This window comes from Xenopus laevis, chromosome 1L, assembly GCF_017654675.1.
Source record: "Xenopus laevis strain J_2021 chromosome 1L, Xenopus_laevis_v10.1, whole genome shotgun sequence".
Lineage (NCBI taxonomy): Eukaryota > Metazoa > Chordata > Amphibia > Anura > Pipidae > Xenopus > Xenopus laevis.
In genome coordinates this window covers 201,247,935-201,270,087 of record NC_054371.1, presented here as the reverse complement: position 1 = coordinate 201,270,087, position 22,153 = coordinate 201,247,935, and the positions used below count along the sequence as shown (strand labels likewise).

Sequence of the window (22,153 nt, the reverse complement as noted above, 5' to 3'; positions counted from 1 at the left end):
TTAGGGCTCTAATCCAGCACATCTGCTACTCACAAGATAAACAGTCAATGCACTTTGCTCCCAGACAGGTTATTAGTGTAAATAATCGGTGAATTCGGAGGCTTCGGCATGTCACACATCACCATTTGGCATCTCCATAAAGACAGTTGAGTAACACAGAGAAGACATTTGTAGGTCTGCAGCAGTGGAAATATGATGTGCCAACAGCCCATGCCACAACAACATGAGGATTTCCCTTGGACACCTCAACATGCGGCCCACGGCCGGCAAGTACAAAGGAAAAAGCCGTTTATGTTTACAAGCCTTTCATCGACCCTTCAGCTGGGGGATCTCAGCCGACAAATGTGCTATTCATTCCCAAATAGTGCTGGGAAATGACTCAGAGGGAAAGAAAGCCATTATAGCCCTCAAAAGCCTTTCTAGTGAAATGACCGGAGTCAGACTTTGTGCCCATGAAATCAACTACAAAGGATCAATAGACGGTCACAGGAAAATGCCACCTTTTAGAACAAGTCCTATTTATTAAAAACTCCCAAAACAATGAACAGACCAACAATGAAAGGGCCTTATATAAATACATAAAATAAAATATGACATTTTTAAAAAGAATTTGTATCTTTCAGAAGCTATATTATTTAAAATAACATTGTCTAAATCATCCGTCCCCTTTAACCTTTTACATGCCACTGCCGTCAGTGTAAAAAAAATAGTTTTTTCGAAAAAAAAATTTCAAAGTCCACCAATTGACTCCAAATAGGTTGTAGGAGGTCCCCCCATAAGTTAAAACAGCAATTCGTCAGGTTTTAGATGGCAAATGGTCGAAGTCGAATTTTTGAAGAGGCGGTACATGATAAATTTCGTTATTCGAATTTTCGAATATTTTTAAAATTCAAATTGAATTCGGACTATTCCCTAGTCGAAGTACATAAAAAATAGCTCAAAATTTTAATTTTTTGAATTCTAATTTTCACTTCGACCCTTGATAAATCTGCCCCTTATTGTTATTGCTTCTTTTTATTACTCATCTTTCTATTCAGGCCTCTCCTATTCATATTCCAGTCTCTTATTCAAATCAATGCATGGTTACTGCTAGCAGGAATACACCGGACCCTGCTTCTCAGGGTTTGACCTAATCCCCAAATCCATGAGTACAGATTCAGCCGAATAACAAACCAAATCCAAACACTTCTTCTGCTCTGGAAAAGGCTGTAGCACATGCAGAAATACCCAATGTTAGTGTGAAGCTCATGTAAAGGGGCACAGATTTTTTTTCAATTATATAAGCTTTGAATTCAGTTCGGACAGGCTCTTGGATTCCGACATAACACCATCCTGATAGAAATAACTCAAATAAGGATGAATATTTAATTATTTGTTAAATAATATGGATATTAGGTTTCAGAATATGAGCTCCAATGCCAATAAACATTGGGAAATATAAGTGTATACTGATAGATTAGTGAACAGCCAGATAGAGTTGACGCTAAACAATGATGATGTCCTGTTATGTACACCAATAATCAATACATCTGTAATAACTCTATTTTTTTAATAGATCCACTAGTATGTTCTTTATATATAGATATGGTGAGTACTGCAGATCTTTGTCTGTATGATCTTGTGACACCCTCATTGCACCTCTTATATTATCCTTATATAATAGATATATGATATATATATATATCCTTATATATTTTTTAAAAGTTTAGGGGTAAGAACTTTCCCTTCCCTATTAGATTTGGTCTATACATTTTTTCTGTGTAACTGCATATTTAATACATATATATACAGTATATGTGATAAGGAAGTTACAATATTATTTTATGCAGTGATAAGGAAGTATGTTGAGACAGCAAATTGAACACGATAAAGCAGCTACAAAGTATCGTGATTTTAGGAGTAGAATGGATGTAATGCTTGAACGGAAGAGTTTAATAACATCTGCACACTATGTATGTATAATGATATATGTTTTTATTGAGAAATATGTAAATGATTGTTACGTTTTTATGATGATGATGATGATACGTCAATCTCTATTTGTCTATTTTTCCCGCTTATATTTAAGACATTCTTACAACTGACCAGACACTTTGAGAAAGGCCTCGCGGAGGAGGCCGAAACGTTAGTCGCATTTAAACAATAAAACTTTTTATTTTTTTCATAAGACCTGAGAGTGCGGATCTTCTTTGGTGGATATATATATATCTATATATTAGGGATGCACCGAATCCAGGATTTGGCCTTTTTAAGCAGGATTCGGACGAATCCTTCTGCCAGGCTTTCAAGAAGGATTCGGGGGTTCGGCTTAATCCAAAATAGTAGATTCGGTGCATCCCTAATATATATATATATATATATATATATATATATACACACACACAGAGGTATGGGATCTGTTATCCAAAAATCAGTTATCCGGAAAGCTCCGAATTATGGAAAGGCCATCTCTCATAGGGGGAAATTTACTTACCTCCGAAAATCTGCCAGTGCTGGCTTTGCGCACATCACAACACTTCGCCAGGCGTAAATTTGCATGGACAACGCTAATTCACGAAGATCCGAAGCTGCACACAGGGTACCGAACAATTGCGACGTTGCGCTAGCGATAATATGATCAGCAGTTCCAAGTTATGCTAGCGTTGGCTTATTTGCATACGGTGTGCACTTAAAGTACAATGGCCGTTTATGTTGCAGCAAATACATTACACTACACAAGCCCAGGGAACCGTAATAAAATAGAGTTGTTATATTGCCCTACACATGTGCCCAGTGTATAGTTTATGTGCCATATGTTAGGAAATGTAGGGGGGGGAAGGAGGGTACCCCAAAAAGAATTTATGATCTTTTGAGCCTATCACCCTGTAAAAATGAAAAGACTCCAGCATTTTTTGGGACCTATCTACTCTATCGCACTTTGCCTGGAGCGAAATTTGCCTGCCATTAAGAGTGCAAAGTAGTGCTACAGTCTATCTCCTTCACTAGCAATTTTACACCAAAATGACATCACACTGGCGAATTTTCGCCGTTAGCCACTTCGCCCCTTAAGTAAAAAACAGTCCAAATTTTTAAAAATGATTTCCTTTTTATCTGTAATAATAAAACCGTAAATTATACTTGATCCAACCTAAGATATAATTAATCCATATTGGACACTAGTCTATTGGATTTATTTAATGTTTACATGATTTTCTAGACTTAAGATATGAAGAACCAAATTACAGAAAGATCCATTATAGAGAGCCCCATTTTTCTAACATTCTGGATAACAGGTCCCATACCTTTATGTATGTGTATATATATATATATATATATATATATACATACATATATATATATATATTAGGAAGTTATAGCACCTCCACAATGAACTGTTTGTGACAGGCAGCTATACATTCTGAATTATTACAACTCATCTTTTATTTTAGACCAACATGCCATAACAAATACATTCAGGGTTGCCCACACTTAACCAATGTGGGATCTACTTTATGTGATTGCGATTTACTAACACAACAGCATCATTAGGGTATTTTGTACTATTATTCCATGACAATTAACTGGAGTGCTTTTCTGTGACCACCACCCTTTCATTCTGGTGTCTCAGGCATTAACAGCACCGCCTCACCAAGTGCATGCACAGTGCAGAATGTCTTTTCCGGCACCCCCAGCTTCAACAGGTGGAGGCAATGCCCAGGGCCGGGCCAGATCATTAGTGTGCCCCAGGCAGAGCACTTTCACCAAGGTGCCCACTACTCACGCTAGTATGCACTCGGTCTCTTCAAATAATGCACACCAGGAGGGGAAGCAGGCTTACATGCAACCGACCTCTTGAGGAACTAGGGACAGCCAGGGAGAAGAGGTATGTGCGTGGCAACCCTTTGCACCCTAGGCACGTGCCTCTTCTGCCTACCCCTAGTTCTGGCTGTGGCAATGCCTGCAACACCAATTAGGGTTGCCATATGGTTAGTATTTCACTGGTCTAGCCAGTAAAATACCAGCCAGGGCTGATATTACAAGTTACAAAAGTTACATTGCTCTTTTCGAGACCTACTGATTGAAAGCAGAAGATATCCTGGCAGATTGGGATTTACCTCTTGATGCCACAAGTAAGAAACACATTTTAGAGGTGAAAACATTTTATTTACAATGGCAGCAGCGTGAAGGGATGTTCAGCCAAATTATATTAAATACATAAACAATACCAAATAATATTCACATTTTTACACGTACATAAATTTACATAGCAAAAGTGCAAAAACAAAACGTGAACATGAAAACAATATTGCACCATAAAATAATCAGGCTGGATTAATGGTGTCCTTCAATTGTAAGTACAGGCAAAGCAGAAAAATGTCATCGATATAACTCTTTGAAAATGCATAGAAATAGCTAAAACATGCACAGAAATAAATCTGTGGCCTTATTTTTTTCTTTTTTTTTTGTAAGGAAAAACTACACTTAAGCCTATAAACACGGCTTCTTATGAAACTGTAGTCTGCCTTACAATTATATTTATATATATTATAATGGAGGTGGTGTAATTTGATGAAAAAACTTCTCCTCCAACTGATTTGAGGAATCAAGGAGATGGGATAAACTGTAAAATTGAAGAACTTTCGATATCACTGTTCTGCACTGTTAAGCGCAAAAGAAAAGACATTGTTCTAAAAACACTATGAAGATAGAGCATTCCTCCTGAGGAACATAGTTGAGAACTGCTGATTGTGACAATGGAGATGGCCACACACTTGCCTGTCATTGGTGTGCCATTCATTTAAGTTAGGTAGGTTTTATGATATGTCTACAGCAGTGTTGCCATTGGCCTGTCCCCCCACAATGTAAATGTGCTCAGCGTGCTCTTGCACCAACTATTTAACCATCTGGAAAAAGCATGATGTTTGTGGGTTAAAACTGCTAATATCTACAGAATGAAAACCGAAAGGCACAGAGCAATTTTACATAACTTTTTGGGTGTTTAAATACCTTTAACAGGCAAGCACGATATTTTATTAGAGAAAAGGCGGCAATACTACTAGACTATAAGGTTATATATAGATATATAAAAGTATAGTATCTGGTGCATAAATGTGCTCATTGTTAATCCAATGGAAATGATTTCTGCAGGCTGTACTGGTTTTGTACTGTTGCACCTTTCAACAGAAACAATGGAAGTAATTTGAATAAAAAAAACCTAATATAAAATATTGCTCTAAAAGAAGGTCACTTTTGTGTCCCTATAAAGAACGCAGGCGTAAAATAGGAATGTACCCAAAACAAACCAAGGCACTATAGGAATATACTCTATTTTCAAAAAGCTTATGTAAAGTTCCATTGTAAACACTTCTCCACCGTGGGGCTGATTTACGAATATTGGTTCTAAACTGAACGCACACAGTTGCCCGTTGCAAATATACAGTTTGTAGCTGTCTTCATCTTGGATCAAATGATGTGTTTTAGCTAGAAGAACTGGAGAGTGAGCATCAGATATAGATTAAATGGATTTTAAGCAGCATTTCCCTACACGAAACACAGAACAGGTGATAAACCTAAAATAACATTAAATATGTGCTCCAAGTCCAGTGACCCATAGCAACCGGTAAAATGTGTTACTAGACCTTCAGCAGGTGGATTCAAAATGTTACTAAATCATGAGACTATGCCATTCAAATGGGATTCCTTTAGAAATGGTGAGGCATCACAATGATATATGCAATAAAATATACTTGAATAATATTTCTTTTAAAACTAGCATTGTGCTCTGAGTTTATGGTCACTTCTCTGCACCGAAAGTGTTTACCCTTCATATTTCAGAACATCCAAGAATTTCCACCTCTTACATTCTGCATTATATGCGGAATTCCTCAGAGTACAAATAACCACAGTTCCTTCCATAAATCAAATACATCTGACAAGCAGGAAATACTCTCAATCACCTAATAGTCTGGTATGCTTTTTTTTTTTTTTACAAACACATTACAGGTTTTTACTGAAAATTGTCAGAATTGCTTTAAAAAGTTCCTGGCACTGTTCCTATTTGTTAAATCCGGGTTTGGATTGGGAGATTAAATATTCAAACCTGCCCAATGACTGAACCAACTCAACTAATATCCCTAGTACTGTATATAAATACTGATCAGGATTGGTACCAACTAGTGATGTGTGGGCTGGCCTGATACCAGCGAGTTGGGCCGACCTTGCACGATTCTTTGCGGGTGGATGCAGGTTGAGCTCTTCTCCTGCTCTCCCTGCCCGCCACCATCAAATGACGGCTTCCGACTGCTCGCCCTGCCCCTTGTGATATCATCAGCGGGTCTATAAAAGCAACCCGGAAGCGAGGATGCAGGCTAAGGGGGGGGGGCAGGTTAGGGTAAGGGGAAACCCGGACACGCACATCACTAGCACCAACCACACATGGACCAATTTTCGCCAGCCAGCTTCTGTCATTCCTTCTTCCATAACTTCTGTACAGAATATGCAGCCTAACTATTGGCTTGTGGCAATGCTGAGACCCTAGAGATATTAGGGCAAATTTGGAACAGGGCAGTAACCCATATCAACCAATCAGTGATTAGCTTTTTTCAGCTGTAGGTTGAACAGTGAAAGCAAACATCCGATTTGTTGCCATGGGTTACTGCCCAGGTGCAAATCTGCCCAGTGTTTATAAATGACCCCCATTGTTTTGGTACTTCAGTCTTGCAAGTATTGGTACTGCCCTCAGTAAGCACACTTACTTCTGCAGCCATCAAAGAAGAGATTCTGGAGCCCAAATTATAGGGAAGCAAAGTTTTAAATATGACCATTAAGAATATCATCAGTAGTTGTAAAGTGATACTGACATATTTCCATAAAACGGAATGGAATTCAAAAAATTTTGACCAAACATGGTGCCATGCATATCTAGTATAAGGAAATCTAAAGCAACTGGACCTGCTGAGTAATTACTGAAGATGTTCCACTATTCATCTTAGCAGCTTCTTCAGTTCAACTAAAGAAGCTTCTCGGATGAGTAGTGAAAACGTCTTCAATAATTGCTGAGCATGTCCAGTTGCTTTAGATTTACTTCTACTAGATATACCATGAACTGGATGAATGAAAACCTTCATAGACTTGGTGCCATGCAGTGAATCACATTTTTTTTCCGTTCGTCATCCCTTTAAATCCATGATAGATATGTATATAAGTTGTTTGTTATGCAAGAATGTATGTATGTATATATATATATATATATATATATATATATATATATATATAAATATATATATATATATATATATATATATATATATATATATATATATATATATATATATATATATATATATATATATAGTGCACACAGGCTGTTGGCATGATGATGCTTGGAATGAGCAGCAAACCCCAAATATAACTGTACTATCAACCATGGCTCCCACAGCCTCTGGTTAATCTTCTCTGTAACAGTGTTGTGCAGAAATGTTCCATTTCCAGCTCTTTCTGACCCACAATCTCAAAAAATTGTGAGGAGAAGTCTTCTTTCAACATTGGGGATTCAAGCTGCAGCTGAACATTAACACATCAGCATTACAGAGGAATCTATTGGATAGCATTAGATTATTTGCCTTTATCTAGTAGTGATCGCGCTAAAGCAGTGATCCCCAACCAGGGACTCACGAGCAACATGTTGCTCACCACCCCATTGGATATTGCTCCCAGTGGCCTCAAAGCAGGTGTTTATTATTGAATTTCTGGCTTGGAGGCAAGTTTTCGTTCAATAAAAATCCATGTGTACTGTCAAACAGAACCCCCTGTAGGCTACCAGTCCACAAAGAGACTACCAAATGGCTAATTGAGCCAATATCTGGCACCCCTTGGAACATTTTGCATGCTTATGGTGTTCTCTGGCCTGGCCGGTAAAAATGATGCTTGATGCCAATGTTATTAATATGGAAAAACAACAAGAATATAGGAAGGCCTGTTTTTTTTTACAGTAAAGGTGGCAACCCTACTCGTGGGTAATATGGGACTATGCCAACATATATAACCCTTGTTACTTTATGTAAATTAAATTAGTATTAAAATAAAAATACAATTCAGTTTTACATTTCTGCATCTGTGCAACCCAAGATCTTACACAGACAATCAGTACAATCATATGGAGAATAATGTTGCACAAGAATTTTTCCCTTTTTTTCCATCTTGTTTTACGCCAACAACTTTTTGTAAATGCTGCTTTTTGCATTTGTGGAGCAATTGTCGTTTTTCATGGCAGTGCTCATTAACTGCCCAGTGCTGCTTCCAGGCTCAGAAACCTTCCTACAGCAAAGCAAACTAAACAAGTACCTCTGGCACTGGGATGACGCATAGTAGTAAATAAGGGGATCGAGGCAACAGCTGACGCTGCCAACACAGGCACTCAGAATGTAGGCAAAATATAGAAATTCATTGGCTTCTTGCAAGTAATGGGTCAGAAAGAGGACATTGGTTGGCCCAAAACAGATGATAAAAACACAGAGCACAACCACAGCCAAGAACAGGGCTCTTGTCTTCTTGCAGCTGTTCTCGATGCTGGAGGAACTTAAGCTTCTGATGATCCCTATGTAGCAGATAGCGGTGATAATGAATGGCACGAAGAAGAACAGCAAGCAGAAAGAAGAGAAATAGTAGATATAAAAGTCTTTGAGGTCTTTCAAATCTAAAACATCATGGCAAGTAGTAATATCCAGCCTAGGAATCTTCTGAGTTTGCTCAGTCACAAGAAGTGGTATAGTGCTCGCTATGGATATCAGCCAAATGAAACTACAGGCCATATAGGCACGGCTCATTGTGCGCCAAGAAAGGGAGTGCATGGGATAAACCACTGCCAAGAACCTGTCCACACTGATGCTGGCGATGAGCAGAACAGAGCAGTACATGTTGCAGTAGAAGATGGCAGTGCCAATGCGGCACATTCCAGGCCCAAACAGCCAGTCGTTTCCGGACAGATGGTAGGCTATTTTGAAGGGCAACACACTAACAAAGAACACGTCGGCGATGGCCAGGTTCAACATATAGACCACTGCCGGTTTTCTGACTTTCATCTTGAACAGGAAAATGATGATTGCCAACAGATTCAGAGGCAGGCCCACAATAAACACCACAGTGTACAGGGATGGTACAAACTTGGTCAGCCACTGACTGGAGAGATATTGCTCCGCCTCCTTTGTGATGTTCCTCCGGATTGGCTTCCTTGCACTACGGGACACCGGGGCCTGGTCTCCTGAACCTTCTCCTGATTCATCGAGTTCATCCCATGGAATCTCTTCAAACTCACTTTCACTGTCGTCAAATATTCTGAAGGTTTTTATGGTCATATTGTTAGAATGAGCACCTAAAACAAAAATAAGGAGAATAAATATCCAAAATATGAAGATTTTTTTTCAGCTTTCTCGGGGGGTTAGCCTCTGTTACATTTTTTTTTTATCAGTGTATTCGACTATGTGGGCAATGCTAGAAACAAACTGCAGCCAATCGGCACACTTTCACTCCATAGACTCTCTCTCTTTTCTTTGCACTTTACTTTAAGAGGCTTCTTCACAATTACAAAGGTGATGATGTGCTGGGGAAGAGAGATGAGTAAGAATAGTTATATTTGTATATGGGATTCACGTCACTGAATGTGCTGGTTAACAAAGGAAACGAACAGAAGGACATCAAGTCAATACAGAAACCCATGGTTTCCTGTCACAAGCAGCCACCCCAGACCTCTGCTCGCTTGTCATAGAAGTCTCTTTCCTGGTAGTAATGTTCAGCTTCCAAGTAACATTTTATATGTTCTAGACACTGACATTCTACGTTGTTCTTCCTTTTATATTGTTATAAACTAAGCCCATGCCATTAGGCTAATAGTGATGCTATCCTGGATTTTTCTAAAATCAAATCCTGTGTTCAGCTGTGTGCAAACCGACGCAAGTATCTGTTGTCCTGAGATTTGCAAATAGGTGTCCCCCTTCCACCCCTTAACTTGTGGGTCATTCAGGTAACGGAGTCCGGTCCAAGTAGTAAGGACAGGTCTCTGCTGTGCCTCCTGACTCTGCCCTCTGCACCATGCGCTGGCGTTTTGATCCAGTTTGGGTGCAGAGAGCTGCATTCCCCGGGGTGCAACTGCTTCGTAAATCAGCACTAAGGGTTGCACTCAGTGTAGTTTGCACCCAAAGTGTATTTATTTGTTCAAGACTACTATCCCCAATAAATACACTGTTGTATTGTTGAAAGGACCTAAACACTGCTGTACTTTGTAATATATATTTAGTATAACATATCAGCAACACCACAAGTGTCATAAAGTGTATAAAAGTGTGAGTAAAAGATACTGAAAATTTAATTTGCTTACATAGGGATTTCTCATGGCTGTGGGTCAGGACACCTTGACAGATCAGCTGAAAGTTCATTGGGCGAGTCACTGACCCGGAGGAGAGGGTTTCTTTCTTGGAGCATTGTTTAATTAAAAAATTTGCAGCTACTGAGCTAAAAATCATATGCAGGTTTGGATATTAAATCAATGCATTTCTGGCCAATAATCAAGGTGTTTTTTTTGGCAAGGAAATGCAGTTTCAATCCTTCCTTCTATCTGTATGTGCTTAATAAGCATTCCCCACCCATTAATATGATATCATTCCTAAAAATTCCTCAACATTAGGAACTTGTACTTTCTTTACCCATGGGAAATACTCCAACTATTAATCCACCTCCAAGGAAAAAAGCCTGAAAGAATGACCCTTTCCCTAGTTCTTTATGAATCAGTTGGGTTCCCGCAGACAGCACAGCACTGAGGTTCCACATGAACCTGAATATATGAAATATAAGCATAGATTGGAAGCCTACTTGCCATGCACTCCAGCTGCTCTTAAAGGAAAACTATACCCCCAGATTGAATGCTTAACCAACGTATCATTTGTATCACATTAGGTGGATTATTAAAGAATCTTAAACTGGAATATATATTTCAGTAACTATTGTCCTTTTACATCTTTTCCATTCAGCCACCATTTTGTGATGGTCTGTGTGCTGACCAGAACTACTGCAGCTCTGACTATAACAGGAAGAAGTCTACCAAACGGCTGGCGATGCCGATGATATAGACAGTGGCGTACCTATGGTAATTAGTGTTACGGTGGGCAGTAATGCAGGGGGGCGATTTCTCGGCTCATGCGCCAGGAGAGCATTGCCATGCGATTCTTTGGGGGGGCGGCGGGGGGCTAGGGTTCATATCCTGATCATTTGTTACGCCACTGGATATAGACATCTGATAATATTTGACACTGCTTTAATACAATCTTTACTTTATACAAACTGATCTGAAAAGCTAGAAATTGATGGATTTTCAGAGTTTTTCTACCCTGTGCTTAAAGGGGATGTAAAGACAAAAAAAAAAAAATCCCATTTTTACTTTCTTTAATGAAAAAGAAATCTATCTCCAATATACTTCAATTAAAAATGTGTACCGTTTTTAAGAAACCTGACTGTTTGCAGTGAAATTCCCCCTTCGTTTTACTTGCTCTGACTGCTGCAGATAGGAAACTTCAGATGGTCACAAACTGTTCTACAGGGAAACGATCATACTTTCAAATGTCGATTATACTTTCAAACGGTGGGGGGGTGTCAACTTTGTTTGTTTTCCTATAAAGCAGCCGGCGACTGTGTAGAGATTTGTATCCATAGACCCAGTGCAGTCTGCATATTCTGTATCAGCTTCTATGGCAGATATTTGACTTGTGATAGTTTGATAATTAATGGCGATCCCTAAGCTTAACCTCCCAACTGAAGCCCAGACCACACTGAGCATGTGCACAGTCTTAGTCTTGCAAAGATGTATAATAAAGTTACAAGATGTGACCCACTGTCGCCAACTTTGAAAGCATAAATCATTTGTTTGATCAGGCTTGTGGTGCAGTAAGTTTATGTTTAGTATACAAAATACAGCATTTCTAGCATTATTCTGTTTTAGACTTTAGTTCCCCCTTTAGTTAATCTTGTGAAACATAGGTTCGGAACCAGAAGGGACCAAAAAGGTGCACCCCCCCTTCAGTTCTGATTTTGTTTTGGCAGAATCCAGTGCCTGTTTGGCAAGACAATTATCTCCCATGGCTGCTGATAATTTCTAAATATGCCTAACAATAATCATAATCATTTTTTAGCACCTCTACTTCTTTCACTGAATTTTCTATAAATTTCAAAGCAAAAAAACAGTATTTAAAAAATGGAAACTATGGAATCCAAAGCAAAAAGTTAGGTAAAAAACCATGATATACATACTGCAAATCAGCTAGACCATAACTGCCCCTGTGAACTCACTCACTCTATAAAATGCCTTTATTTCTGTAAAACACCAATTTAGTAGATATTTATTGGTTTGTGAACCAACTGCTCTGCATTTCCCTTCAGAAGTAACGAGAGTAATGAAGTGAAACCATTTGTGCCGACTCCAGCTCAGTGGTAGGAAATGGCATGCCCTGTTTTCGCCACTTTCGCTTAAAAGTTGCCTCATTATGTTCACCACAAAACCAGCTTTGTATTATTGTATTGTATATCAGTCAATATTTTAAGAAACTAGAATGTGCTAGGGATGCATCGAATCCAGGATTTGGCTAAAAAATCATGTGACTTTTCATCACACAAAGGAAGTCAAAAAATCGCAAGGCCCTCTCTCCCTTTCTTTTCCTAATTTACATATGCAAATTAGAGAGTGGTTTGATATTCGACCGAATTCTAAAATAGTGGATTCAGTGCATCCCTAGAATGTGCATGTATGTCAAAACACAAAAAGTGGTATCTATTAGTATACTGTGCCTCTAATTTCTATTAATGTCTATAACTGCCCTCCTTGGGGCCTGCTGGAGTCATATTGAGTGCGGCAAAGCAGCAGCATTTTTTCAGACTGGAGTGCGTGATTTCAAAGGGGGAGCACCCATGGCTAATTATACCACTGGGTTGGACCCTTATTATTGACCCAGGTGCAATGACACCCCCTGCACCCCCAGTAGTAACACCACTGGTCCAATCTGCCTATAAACAATATACTCAGTATTGTGTTCAGTACAGGATCAATGTGCTGTGTTAGAGGAATTAGAACACATTGAATGCCATATGGATGTCTGTGGCCAGCCAGCATGGATCAATGGCAGTTTAGGGAAGAATGAAGCAACATGTGCCAGTAAGTACATAGATATAAATTATATTTTAGAGGAACAATAACACCAAAAAAATTAAAGTGTTTTAAAGTAATGAAAATATCATGTAGTGTTGCCCTGCACTGGTAAAACTGATGTGTTTGCTTCAGAAACACTACTATAGTTCATATAAACAAGCCGCTGTGTAGCAATGGCAGAAATTAAAAAAAAAGGCTATATGGCACAGGATAAATAGTGGGTAACAGATAACACCATTATGTTCTACAGAGCTTATTTGCTGTGTAACCGGAGCCTTTTCTCCTTTGATGGCTGCCCCCATTGCTACACAGCAGCTTATTTATATAAACAATAGTAGTGTTTCTGAAGCAAACACAACACTTTTACAACACTTTTACCAGTGCAGGGCAACACTACATTATATTTGAATTACTTTAAAACACTTTCATTTTTTGATGTTACTGTTCCTTTAAAGAACACACAACATTAGATCCGACGTTTCGGTCCCACTTGGGGACCTTTTTCAAGGTCCTTGAAAAAGGTCCCCAAGTGGGACCGAAACGTCGGATCTAATGTTGTGTATTCAATAAAACAACACTTCATTCACTAAACTAATGGGAGAGTGCTGATCCTTCACACCATTTTCTACAATATTGATCGTGCACCCCTGCTCTAACAAGAAAAGAGTGCGGACACCAGCAACCATTTTATATATTTATTTATTTATTTATTTATTTATTTATTTATTTATATATATATATATATATATATATATATATATATATATATATATATATATATATATATATATATATATATATATATATATATATATATATATATATATATATATATATATATATATATAGGCTGCTGCACTGGGAAGGAGCTCCCAGTTTGAGCAGCCATGTTGGGGCACACACATGCGCATATTGAGTGAATGGCGCAACTTGCTAATTATGCACATGTGCATGACGTCAGAAGCTCATTATGTGCATACGCTCTGCACAATATGGCCACTCACAACAGGAGCTCCCTCCCTGTGCGAGTGTCCTAGCGCTGACGGTGGGGGGGACTATTTTTAAAAAAAACGACTGTTACTCCCAACCGAAGTGTGGGGCTCTCCAGGTTAAGGTCCCCATAGACGCAAAGATTTTTCTTTGGCGAATGACCGATTTTAGTGAAATCCGATCAATCCGTCAAATTATCGTGCGGTTAGTGGGATTCGAACGAACGTACATCTTACAATTTTTCCTCCGACATCTGTCAGAAAATTGATTGCCCAGGTTAAAAAAATGATCAGGGCCAAGCAGGCAGCTCCCCTTCAGTTTTGCTGGCAATATCGCCTGAAATGGTCTTTTTAGTTGATGGACAAATCGTACATTTAAATGATTGTTGAGATAATTGTGGTCTCACGATCTATACATCTATGGCCAGCTTTAGGGAAAATAATTTCACCCAACAGGTGCTCTTTCAGTTGAAAATGTTTAGATAATCTCTGATAATCTCCCAGAACTGCCTTCCGCCTGCTATACTGAGAAAACGGCAGAGCAATGGCACTCGCGGCGTTTCGATTTCCGAAGTTGCCCGAAGTTGCCTCACGAGGAAACTTCAGGCAACTTCGGAAATCGAAGTGACACGAGTGCATTGTCGAAGGCGATTTTTCATTTTAGCAGGCGGAAGGCAGTTCCGGGAGATTGTCGCCCCGAAGAAGAGGCGATTAGTCGCCAAGCGACTAAATCTTCCAGAACCTGCCCGTGTGCCCCTGCCCTCAAGGTATGAAGATTCATATTACAGAAAGATCTGTTATCTGGAAAACCCCAGGTCCCGAGTATTCTGGATAACAGGTCCCATACCTGTTTAGTCTTTTGGGGATTCTCGTCTGTACTGTATTAAACTAGGGTTACAACCGGTTTGTTTTTGACAGGCTAATCTCACTCCCTGCCCTGGGACATCACGGTTCTTACCCCATGGTGATGTCACACCACTGCCCCCACACCTAGCTTTTCTTAAGGAGAAAGTTGTCAACCCTATATTAAACAAATACAATATAAATAACAAAATTAACTATAAAAATATTTATGTGAACTCTTTGCAACAATTGCAAATATTACATGAAGGTTTATTTCCCCTTTAATTGCTGCGGACTTTCCTATTCAGGTGGACCTGAACGATTATCAAAAGAAAAAAGTTTCACAGAAATGTATTTATCCAAGATGTTGCTTTGCAAACTTGCCCAGAATGAGTTTAGTTTTGATTCTGTTTAGCATCACATGGTGCCCTAGAATCCGTGCAGTTCATTTGGTCTGGGAGTAATTAGTAGCCCCAGAGGGTGGAAAGGCTACTAGGTTATACCAAGTGAGGGGCGGGGGGAGACTCACTGGAGATACAGACACTCACATGACATCACTACTGCAGAATGCTTTGACGTGTGTTTGAACCATGCCCTGGTGGAGAGTCCTGTGGGAGAATTCTAGTCTTATCGGGAAAGGGCGCAGCACAGAACTACCAGCAGCACAGCGTTTATACGCCGAGCCCCAACTACACAGAGTATAAATACACAGACCATTTACTTACACTACAAAGAGATTTGTTATTTAACTTCAGATTTACTTTGTGTCGTTTATATGTGTACTTGTATGTTTCATGATTTTGTATATTGCTATTATTATCCTTTATTTATATAGTAGCCACACAGTCTGCAGGGCTGTACAGAGATTATACATCATTCCTCTCAGTCCCTGCCCCAGCGGAGCTTACACTCTAAGGTCCCTATCACATTCACACACATACTATGGTCTATATTATTTTGTCTGGGTGTTTTTATGTGTAAGTACAGCTATTATCAAAATTGTTTGGGAGCTGGCGCTTTCTGGATATGGGATCTTCCTTTCATTAGGAGAACCCTGACATAACGTATGTGTAAATGAGCCCACGAGTGCATGTGTGATCAGGTGCATGCGTGTGCTCTGACTGTGGGGGAGTGGTAAACCCAGACTAGGGGTAGATTATTAACATGTATTAATATAGCACCAATGACGGAGATGGTGCACCCTAAGCACATGCTTCTTCTACCTACCCCTAGTTCCGGCCCTGCTGACAAGTACAGGTATGGGATCCATTATACGGAAACCCGTTAGCCAGAAAGCTCCGAATTACAGGAAGGCGGTTTCCCATAGACTCGGTTTTTATCCAAATTCTTAAAAATTATTTCCTTTGTCTCTGTAATAATAAAACAGTACCTTGTACAGGTATGGGATCCATTATCTGAAAACCTGCTATCCATTAAGTTCCAAATTAAGGAAAGTCCACCTCCCATAGACTCCATTTCATCAAATAATCCAAATTTATTTTTTTAATTATTAAAAATATTAAAATATAAAAAATATTTTCTCTTTCTCTGTAATATTAAAACAGTACCTTGTACTTGATCCAAACTAAGATAATTAATCCTTATTGGAAGCAAAACTAACCTATTGGGTTTATTTAATGTTTACATGATTTTCTAGTAGACTTAAGGTATGAAGATCCAAATTATGGAAAGATACGTTATCTGGAAAACCCCAGGTCCACAGCATTCTGGATAACAGGTCCTATACCTGTACTTGATCCAAACGAAGATATAATTAATCCTTACTGGAAGCGAAACCAGCCTATTGGGTTTATTTAATGTTTACATGATTTTATAGTAGACTTAGGTATGAAGATTCAAATTATGAAAAGACCTCTTATCTGGAAAAACCCAGATCATGCGTTTTCAGGATAACAGGTCTCATATACCTGTATATAAATGGAAGACAGCATGCAACTGGGAGTTAAATGATGGAGCACTGTGCCACATAACCCTAGTCCTATGGGGAGGTCCGTGGGCAGAGTTTAGCGCTCCGTCTGTCTATGAGCCACTAAGGCCAGGGCCAGAGAATGATTTCAGCTCCTGACCGCTAGCCGAATCTTCTTGTCTGCTTGTGTCTGGAATTGAACAGGCTCAACGGATTTCAGTGAAGAAACACGAGACTTGGCATTTCAGGTTGAAATCCACAAAGTCTGTTCGTTGGCACCGGAGCCAACACAAGAGTTCAGGACACAAGTAGACAAGAAGATTCACTGCCAGGGTTTAGGCAATTACTATTAAGGGCACGGGGGGGGGGGGCGGCATCTGAAAGTGTATTTCTGCTGAACTGAATCTCTGTGGGGAGCAAAATACTTGTGATTGCCCCACGTGCCACTAAAGGTCCCCATAGACGCAAAGATTTCTCTTGCCGAACAACCAATTTAAGCGAAGTCCGACCAAATTATCGTGCGGTTAGTGGGATTCGAACGATTGTACATCTTATGATTTTTCGGCCGACATCTGTCAGGAAATTGATCGGCCAGGTTAAAAAATCTTTGTCGGTCCCAGTGCAATCTATCTATGTTTGCAGGGACAAGCAGGCAGCTCCCCTTTGTTTTCCTGGCAAATTGGTCTTTTTTTAGTTGATGGACAATTCGTACGATTGTTCCGAGATAATCGTGGTCTCACGATGACGATCGGATCTTTTAAAAATCTCAACATCTATGGCCAGCTTAAGTCTCCTGCCTCTTCCCCAAATTTGCTCCTGTTCAACATTTCCCTCTAGAAGTAAATAAAGGCTACGCTGCACAGGGACAGCGATGAGGTTTAGCTCCATATAGTTCAATGAGGTAAGCCACACAGAAGATATTGGAATATTGGCTTCCCGGGGCATTTCCAATTCATTATAAATGTTATTCTAAATCAGGGATGGCTGGGTCCTCAAGTTATACGAGTCAGGGATGTCCAACTGCCAGCAAGCCCACTGCCAGCAAAGTCTACGGCTATTGACGGATCATAATATGCCCTATGTGTGCCCAGACAAATGCCCAGTGTATACTGGGCAAATACTAATACTGTCTAGAGTACAGCAGCTGTCACAAGTTACTTAGATTGTAAGCTCTTCAGGACAGGGATCTCCATCCTCCATGTCTAAATACATAAACTTGAATGGAATAGGGTTTTGTGTTGATGTATATGCGTGTGTGTATTTATTGCATACAAATCCCCATCTGTTAATGTAGACCAGGGATCCCCAACCTTTAGAACCTGTGAGCAACATTCAGAAGTAAAAGGAGTTGGGGAGCAACACAAGCATGAACATTTTTCTTGGGGTGCCAAATAAGTGCTGCGATTGGCCATTTGGTAGCCCCTATGTGATTTGTCAACCTACATTGGGGCTCTGTTTGGCAGTACACCTGGTTTTATGAAACCAAAACTTACCTCCAAGCCTGGAATTCAAAAATAAGCCCCTGCTTTGAGGACACTGGGAGCAACATTCAAGGGGTTGGAGAGCAACATGTTGCTCGCGAGCTACTGGTTGGGGATCACTGATGTAGACAGTATGAAGGTACAGCGCTGTGTATGAAGTAGGGCTATATTAACATAGACATAGAAACACACACTTACCCTTTGCTTGGGTATCAGAGTTGGCCAGACAGAGAGATCCCATCGCTCCCAGCAGGGTCAATAGCAGCAGCAGCAGCACCCTGAGCTCCATCATGGCTCCTTCAGTCTGACCCTTTGCTCCTTTCCCAGAAAGTTCCCCGGCAGAGACTGACACCCCCCTGCCCCGCTTTTCTTCCACTCCCTGCGGTACCGGCTCCAATTTGGACTGTTCCAAGCGATAAGCTCCAGTAGGGTATAGCAGCGCTAGTCGGAGGGAGCTAAACAGTGAGTGAGTGAGTGGCGCGTCTTTGTTATGTGCAGCTCCCGCCCCTCCTCCCACTGCTGCTGCTGAAAAATAATACAGGAGATTAGTGCAGGACTGGGGGTCGCCAGCTCCTCACACTCTCTGCCCGGCAAAACAAATGCCATTCCGCTTAAAGCACAGCTTCATTTACTGACATCAGACTGATGTTACCCGTATAAAACATCATTCCTATTCACACCAGCTACAAAACCAGCCAAGAGGCACTTCAAAAGTAGCCCAAAAATAGCACAATATCATGTGCAGTGAAAAAAGTCTAAAAACTAAATAAATATATGTGAAAAAAATGCCCTTTACAGATTGGCAAATTTTTCCATGAAGCAAAATAGTACAGATTTGATTACAGAGTAAAACTGGCCATAGATGTTGAGATTTCTAAAAGATCAGATCCTCATCGTGAGACCACGATTTTCTCGGAACGATCGTACGAAGTCATCAACTAAAAAGACCAATTTGCCAGGAAAACAAAGGGGAGCTGCCTGCTTGGCCCTGCAAACATAGATAGATTGCACTGGGACCGACAAAGATTTTTTAACCTGGCCGATCAATTTCCTGACAGATGTCGGCCGAAAAATCGTAAGAATCCCACTAACCGCACTATAATTTCGAAGGATTGGTCGGACTTCGCTAAAATCGGTCGTTTGGCAAGAAGAATCGGCGCGTCTATGGGGAGCTTAACTGCAGATGGGGGCCCATAAGGCCTTAATTCTTATACAATTTTTAAATAAATATTGGTAAAACCTCTAGACATTTTGGTGGCCAGCAGATTTTTGCCCCAAAATTGTCTGCAATTGAGGAAAGTCGCCAGAAAATGCAAAAATGCTTAAGAGTGACGGGAGACTGGGGAACAGAGCCCATAATCTGGTAACTCCTGACTACTACACAAGTCAGTCCCATTGCATGCTGGGTATTGTAGTCTTACGTTAAACTTGGCAAATTGTTACACAAAAACTACATTATCCAACATGCATTGGGAGACACAGGATTGGCACATTAGGGCAAGAAAAAACTTTGGCTGGTTTCCAAAGTACAAACCAGCCAAAGGCCCATAAAGTAGCCCAAATCTGTTCCTTGGCTAGTTTGTACTTTGAAAACCCCCCTGGGCTTTAATTTAGTAGCCCAATTTGGCTGGAAAACGCAAACCTGTCAACCCTGATACAGTTTATTGTGGCTAACTACAGAGGAAGCAGACCCTACGGCTGCTGGGGTCCCCCAGGAGGTATCATGGTCCCATGAGGCCCTAGATCATATACAATTCCAATAAATATTGGTAAAACAGAACAACCTGTAAACATTTTGGGGGGCCTGAAAAAGAGAGAGAGAGATTGGTAGAAGTTCTGCATTTCCTGTTTAATATCATGCCTTCCTTCCAGGTTGCCCACACGTTGATGAACTACAGTTCCCAGCATGCACAGATAGCCTCATTGCTTAAACGGATACTGTCATGGGAAAACATTTTGTTTTCAAAACGCATCAGTTAATAGTGCTGCTCCAGCAGAATTCTGCACTGAAATACATTTCTCAAAAGAGCAAACAGTTTTTTTTTTTATTATTAATTTTGAAATCTGACATGGGTCTAGACATATTGTCTATTTCCCAGCTGCCCCCAGTCATGTGACTTTTGCTCTGATAAACTTTGGTCACTTTTTGCTGCTGTACTGCAAATTGTAGCGATATCACGCCCACCAGCAGCCTAACAATAGAACAATGGGAAGGTAATCAGATAGCAGCTCCCTAACACAAGATAACAGCTGCCTGGTAGATCTAAGAACAGCACTCAATAGTAAAATCCAGATCCCACTGACACATTCAGTTACATTGAGTAGGAGAAACAACAGCCTGCCAGAAAGCAGTTACATCCTAAAGTGCTGGCTCTTTCTGAAAGCACATGAACAGGCAATATGACCTGAGATGGCACCTACACACTATTACAACTAAAAAAAATACACTTGCTGGTTATACACATTTTACAGGATTCCAGCTGATAATTAGACATGACCAGTGAGTGGCCTTTTCACTAAATTACTAATTATTGTTTAACAAGATAGGGGAGATAAGAATAGGCAAAGGCTGATGGCACATTATCTGTCAGTTTTCTTAATATGGTAGAAAATTAAATTTGTGACCCCATTTTTACCCATTTACAAATATTTACCTTAAAATCCAATACAAGTGAATAGAAAACTGGGGCGGAGGCCTTTGGAGAACTGTTGAAGCTCGTTCCATTCTTTGATAAATAATCTTCTTGTGATTGCTGCAACTATAGGTTAATGTGCCCCTCAGTATTCTCTTCTTAGTCCCATCACTAAACCATTAGTGAAGATGATCTGCTCTGCACATAAAAAGATGGAAAGGGACAAATTGTACAATTTCAAGTGTACATATGGTGGCTGGACAATGCTGACCAATATCACTTGTATCTTATATATATCATATTGGTCACTGTATGGCACATGGGCAGATGAGAGAGTGAAGGAGCTGCGTCTCCTATATACTTGCTGCTGTTCCAATCCTTCAGACTCTCAGCCCTATGAACAGAACAATAGCAATAAAGCAACACTGGGCATGGACCATTGTACCCCTCATCCACCTGTTCAGCCTGTAGGCCAGTGATATAACTATACAGAAAAGCCCACATTCTGGTGGGACAAGGGGACCCGGATTGTGCCATCTGCTGTATGGAAGTTCTTTTCTCCTAGCCTCTTCTGCACTTTAAACTTCACCGACCACTTGCTCTTTTGCTGAAGGCAGCAAGGGTGCCCTGATGATACTCGTCAAGTTGTGGCACCCATTGGAGATATTTTGTGGAAGGCCCTAGTGTGTTCAAGGTGTTTCACTGCTGCAGGTGGATCAGTTGAATACTGCTGAGAGCCAGCAGGCCTGTGCTGATAAACTGTGGGTTTTGGCAAATGCAAGAGGGATTGCTATAAGATGCTAAAGACAATCATTGGGCCTGTAAAGGGCTTTATGGGCCTCTGTGTACTTGAAGTGCCAGGACCTATTTTCGATCCCAGTCCAGGCCTGAGGACCAGACTGTGTAGGGTGACTTTACCTTGCTATATCAATCAGGACTCCCATCATGCAATGCCTCTTGTAGCCAGTCTGTGATGAGACCAACGTTAGGGTTTGAAAGGAGGATACAGGCGCTCACTTTAGAGAAGACTTGCTTTCTATTCATTGAAGTACTACTAGTGTGCTCAATTTCCCTTTTCCCTTAGTCTTAATTATGCTGGCTGAGGCACATGGACA

At 40.2% G+C, this 22,153-nt stretch overlaps 1 protein-coding gene across 1 annotated transcript; it reads right to left on the bottom strand.

The window, feature by feature from the left end:
* Positions 1 to 7,962: 7,962 nt before the first annotated feature.
* On the bottom strand, positions 7,963 to 18,853 carry f2r.L (coagulation factor 2 (thrombin) receptor L homeolog). Its single transcript, NM_001085783.1, is given in 2 exon segments — positions 7,963 to 9,349; positions 18,604 to 18,853. Coding segments are annotated over 2 exon segments (1,260 nt in total). The 5' UTR covers positions 18,698 to 18,853; the 3' UTR covers positions 7,963 to 8,183.
* Between the last annotated feature and the right edge of the window lie 3,300 nt (positions 18,854 to 22,153).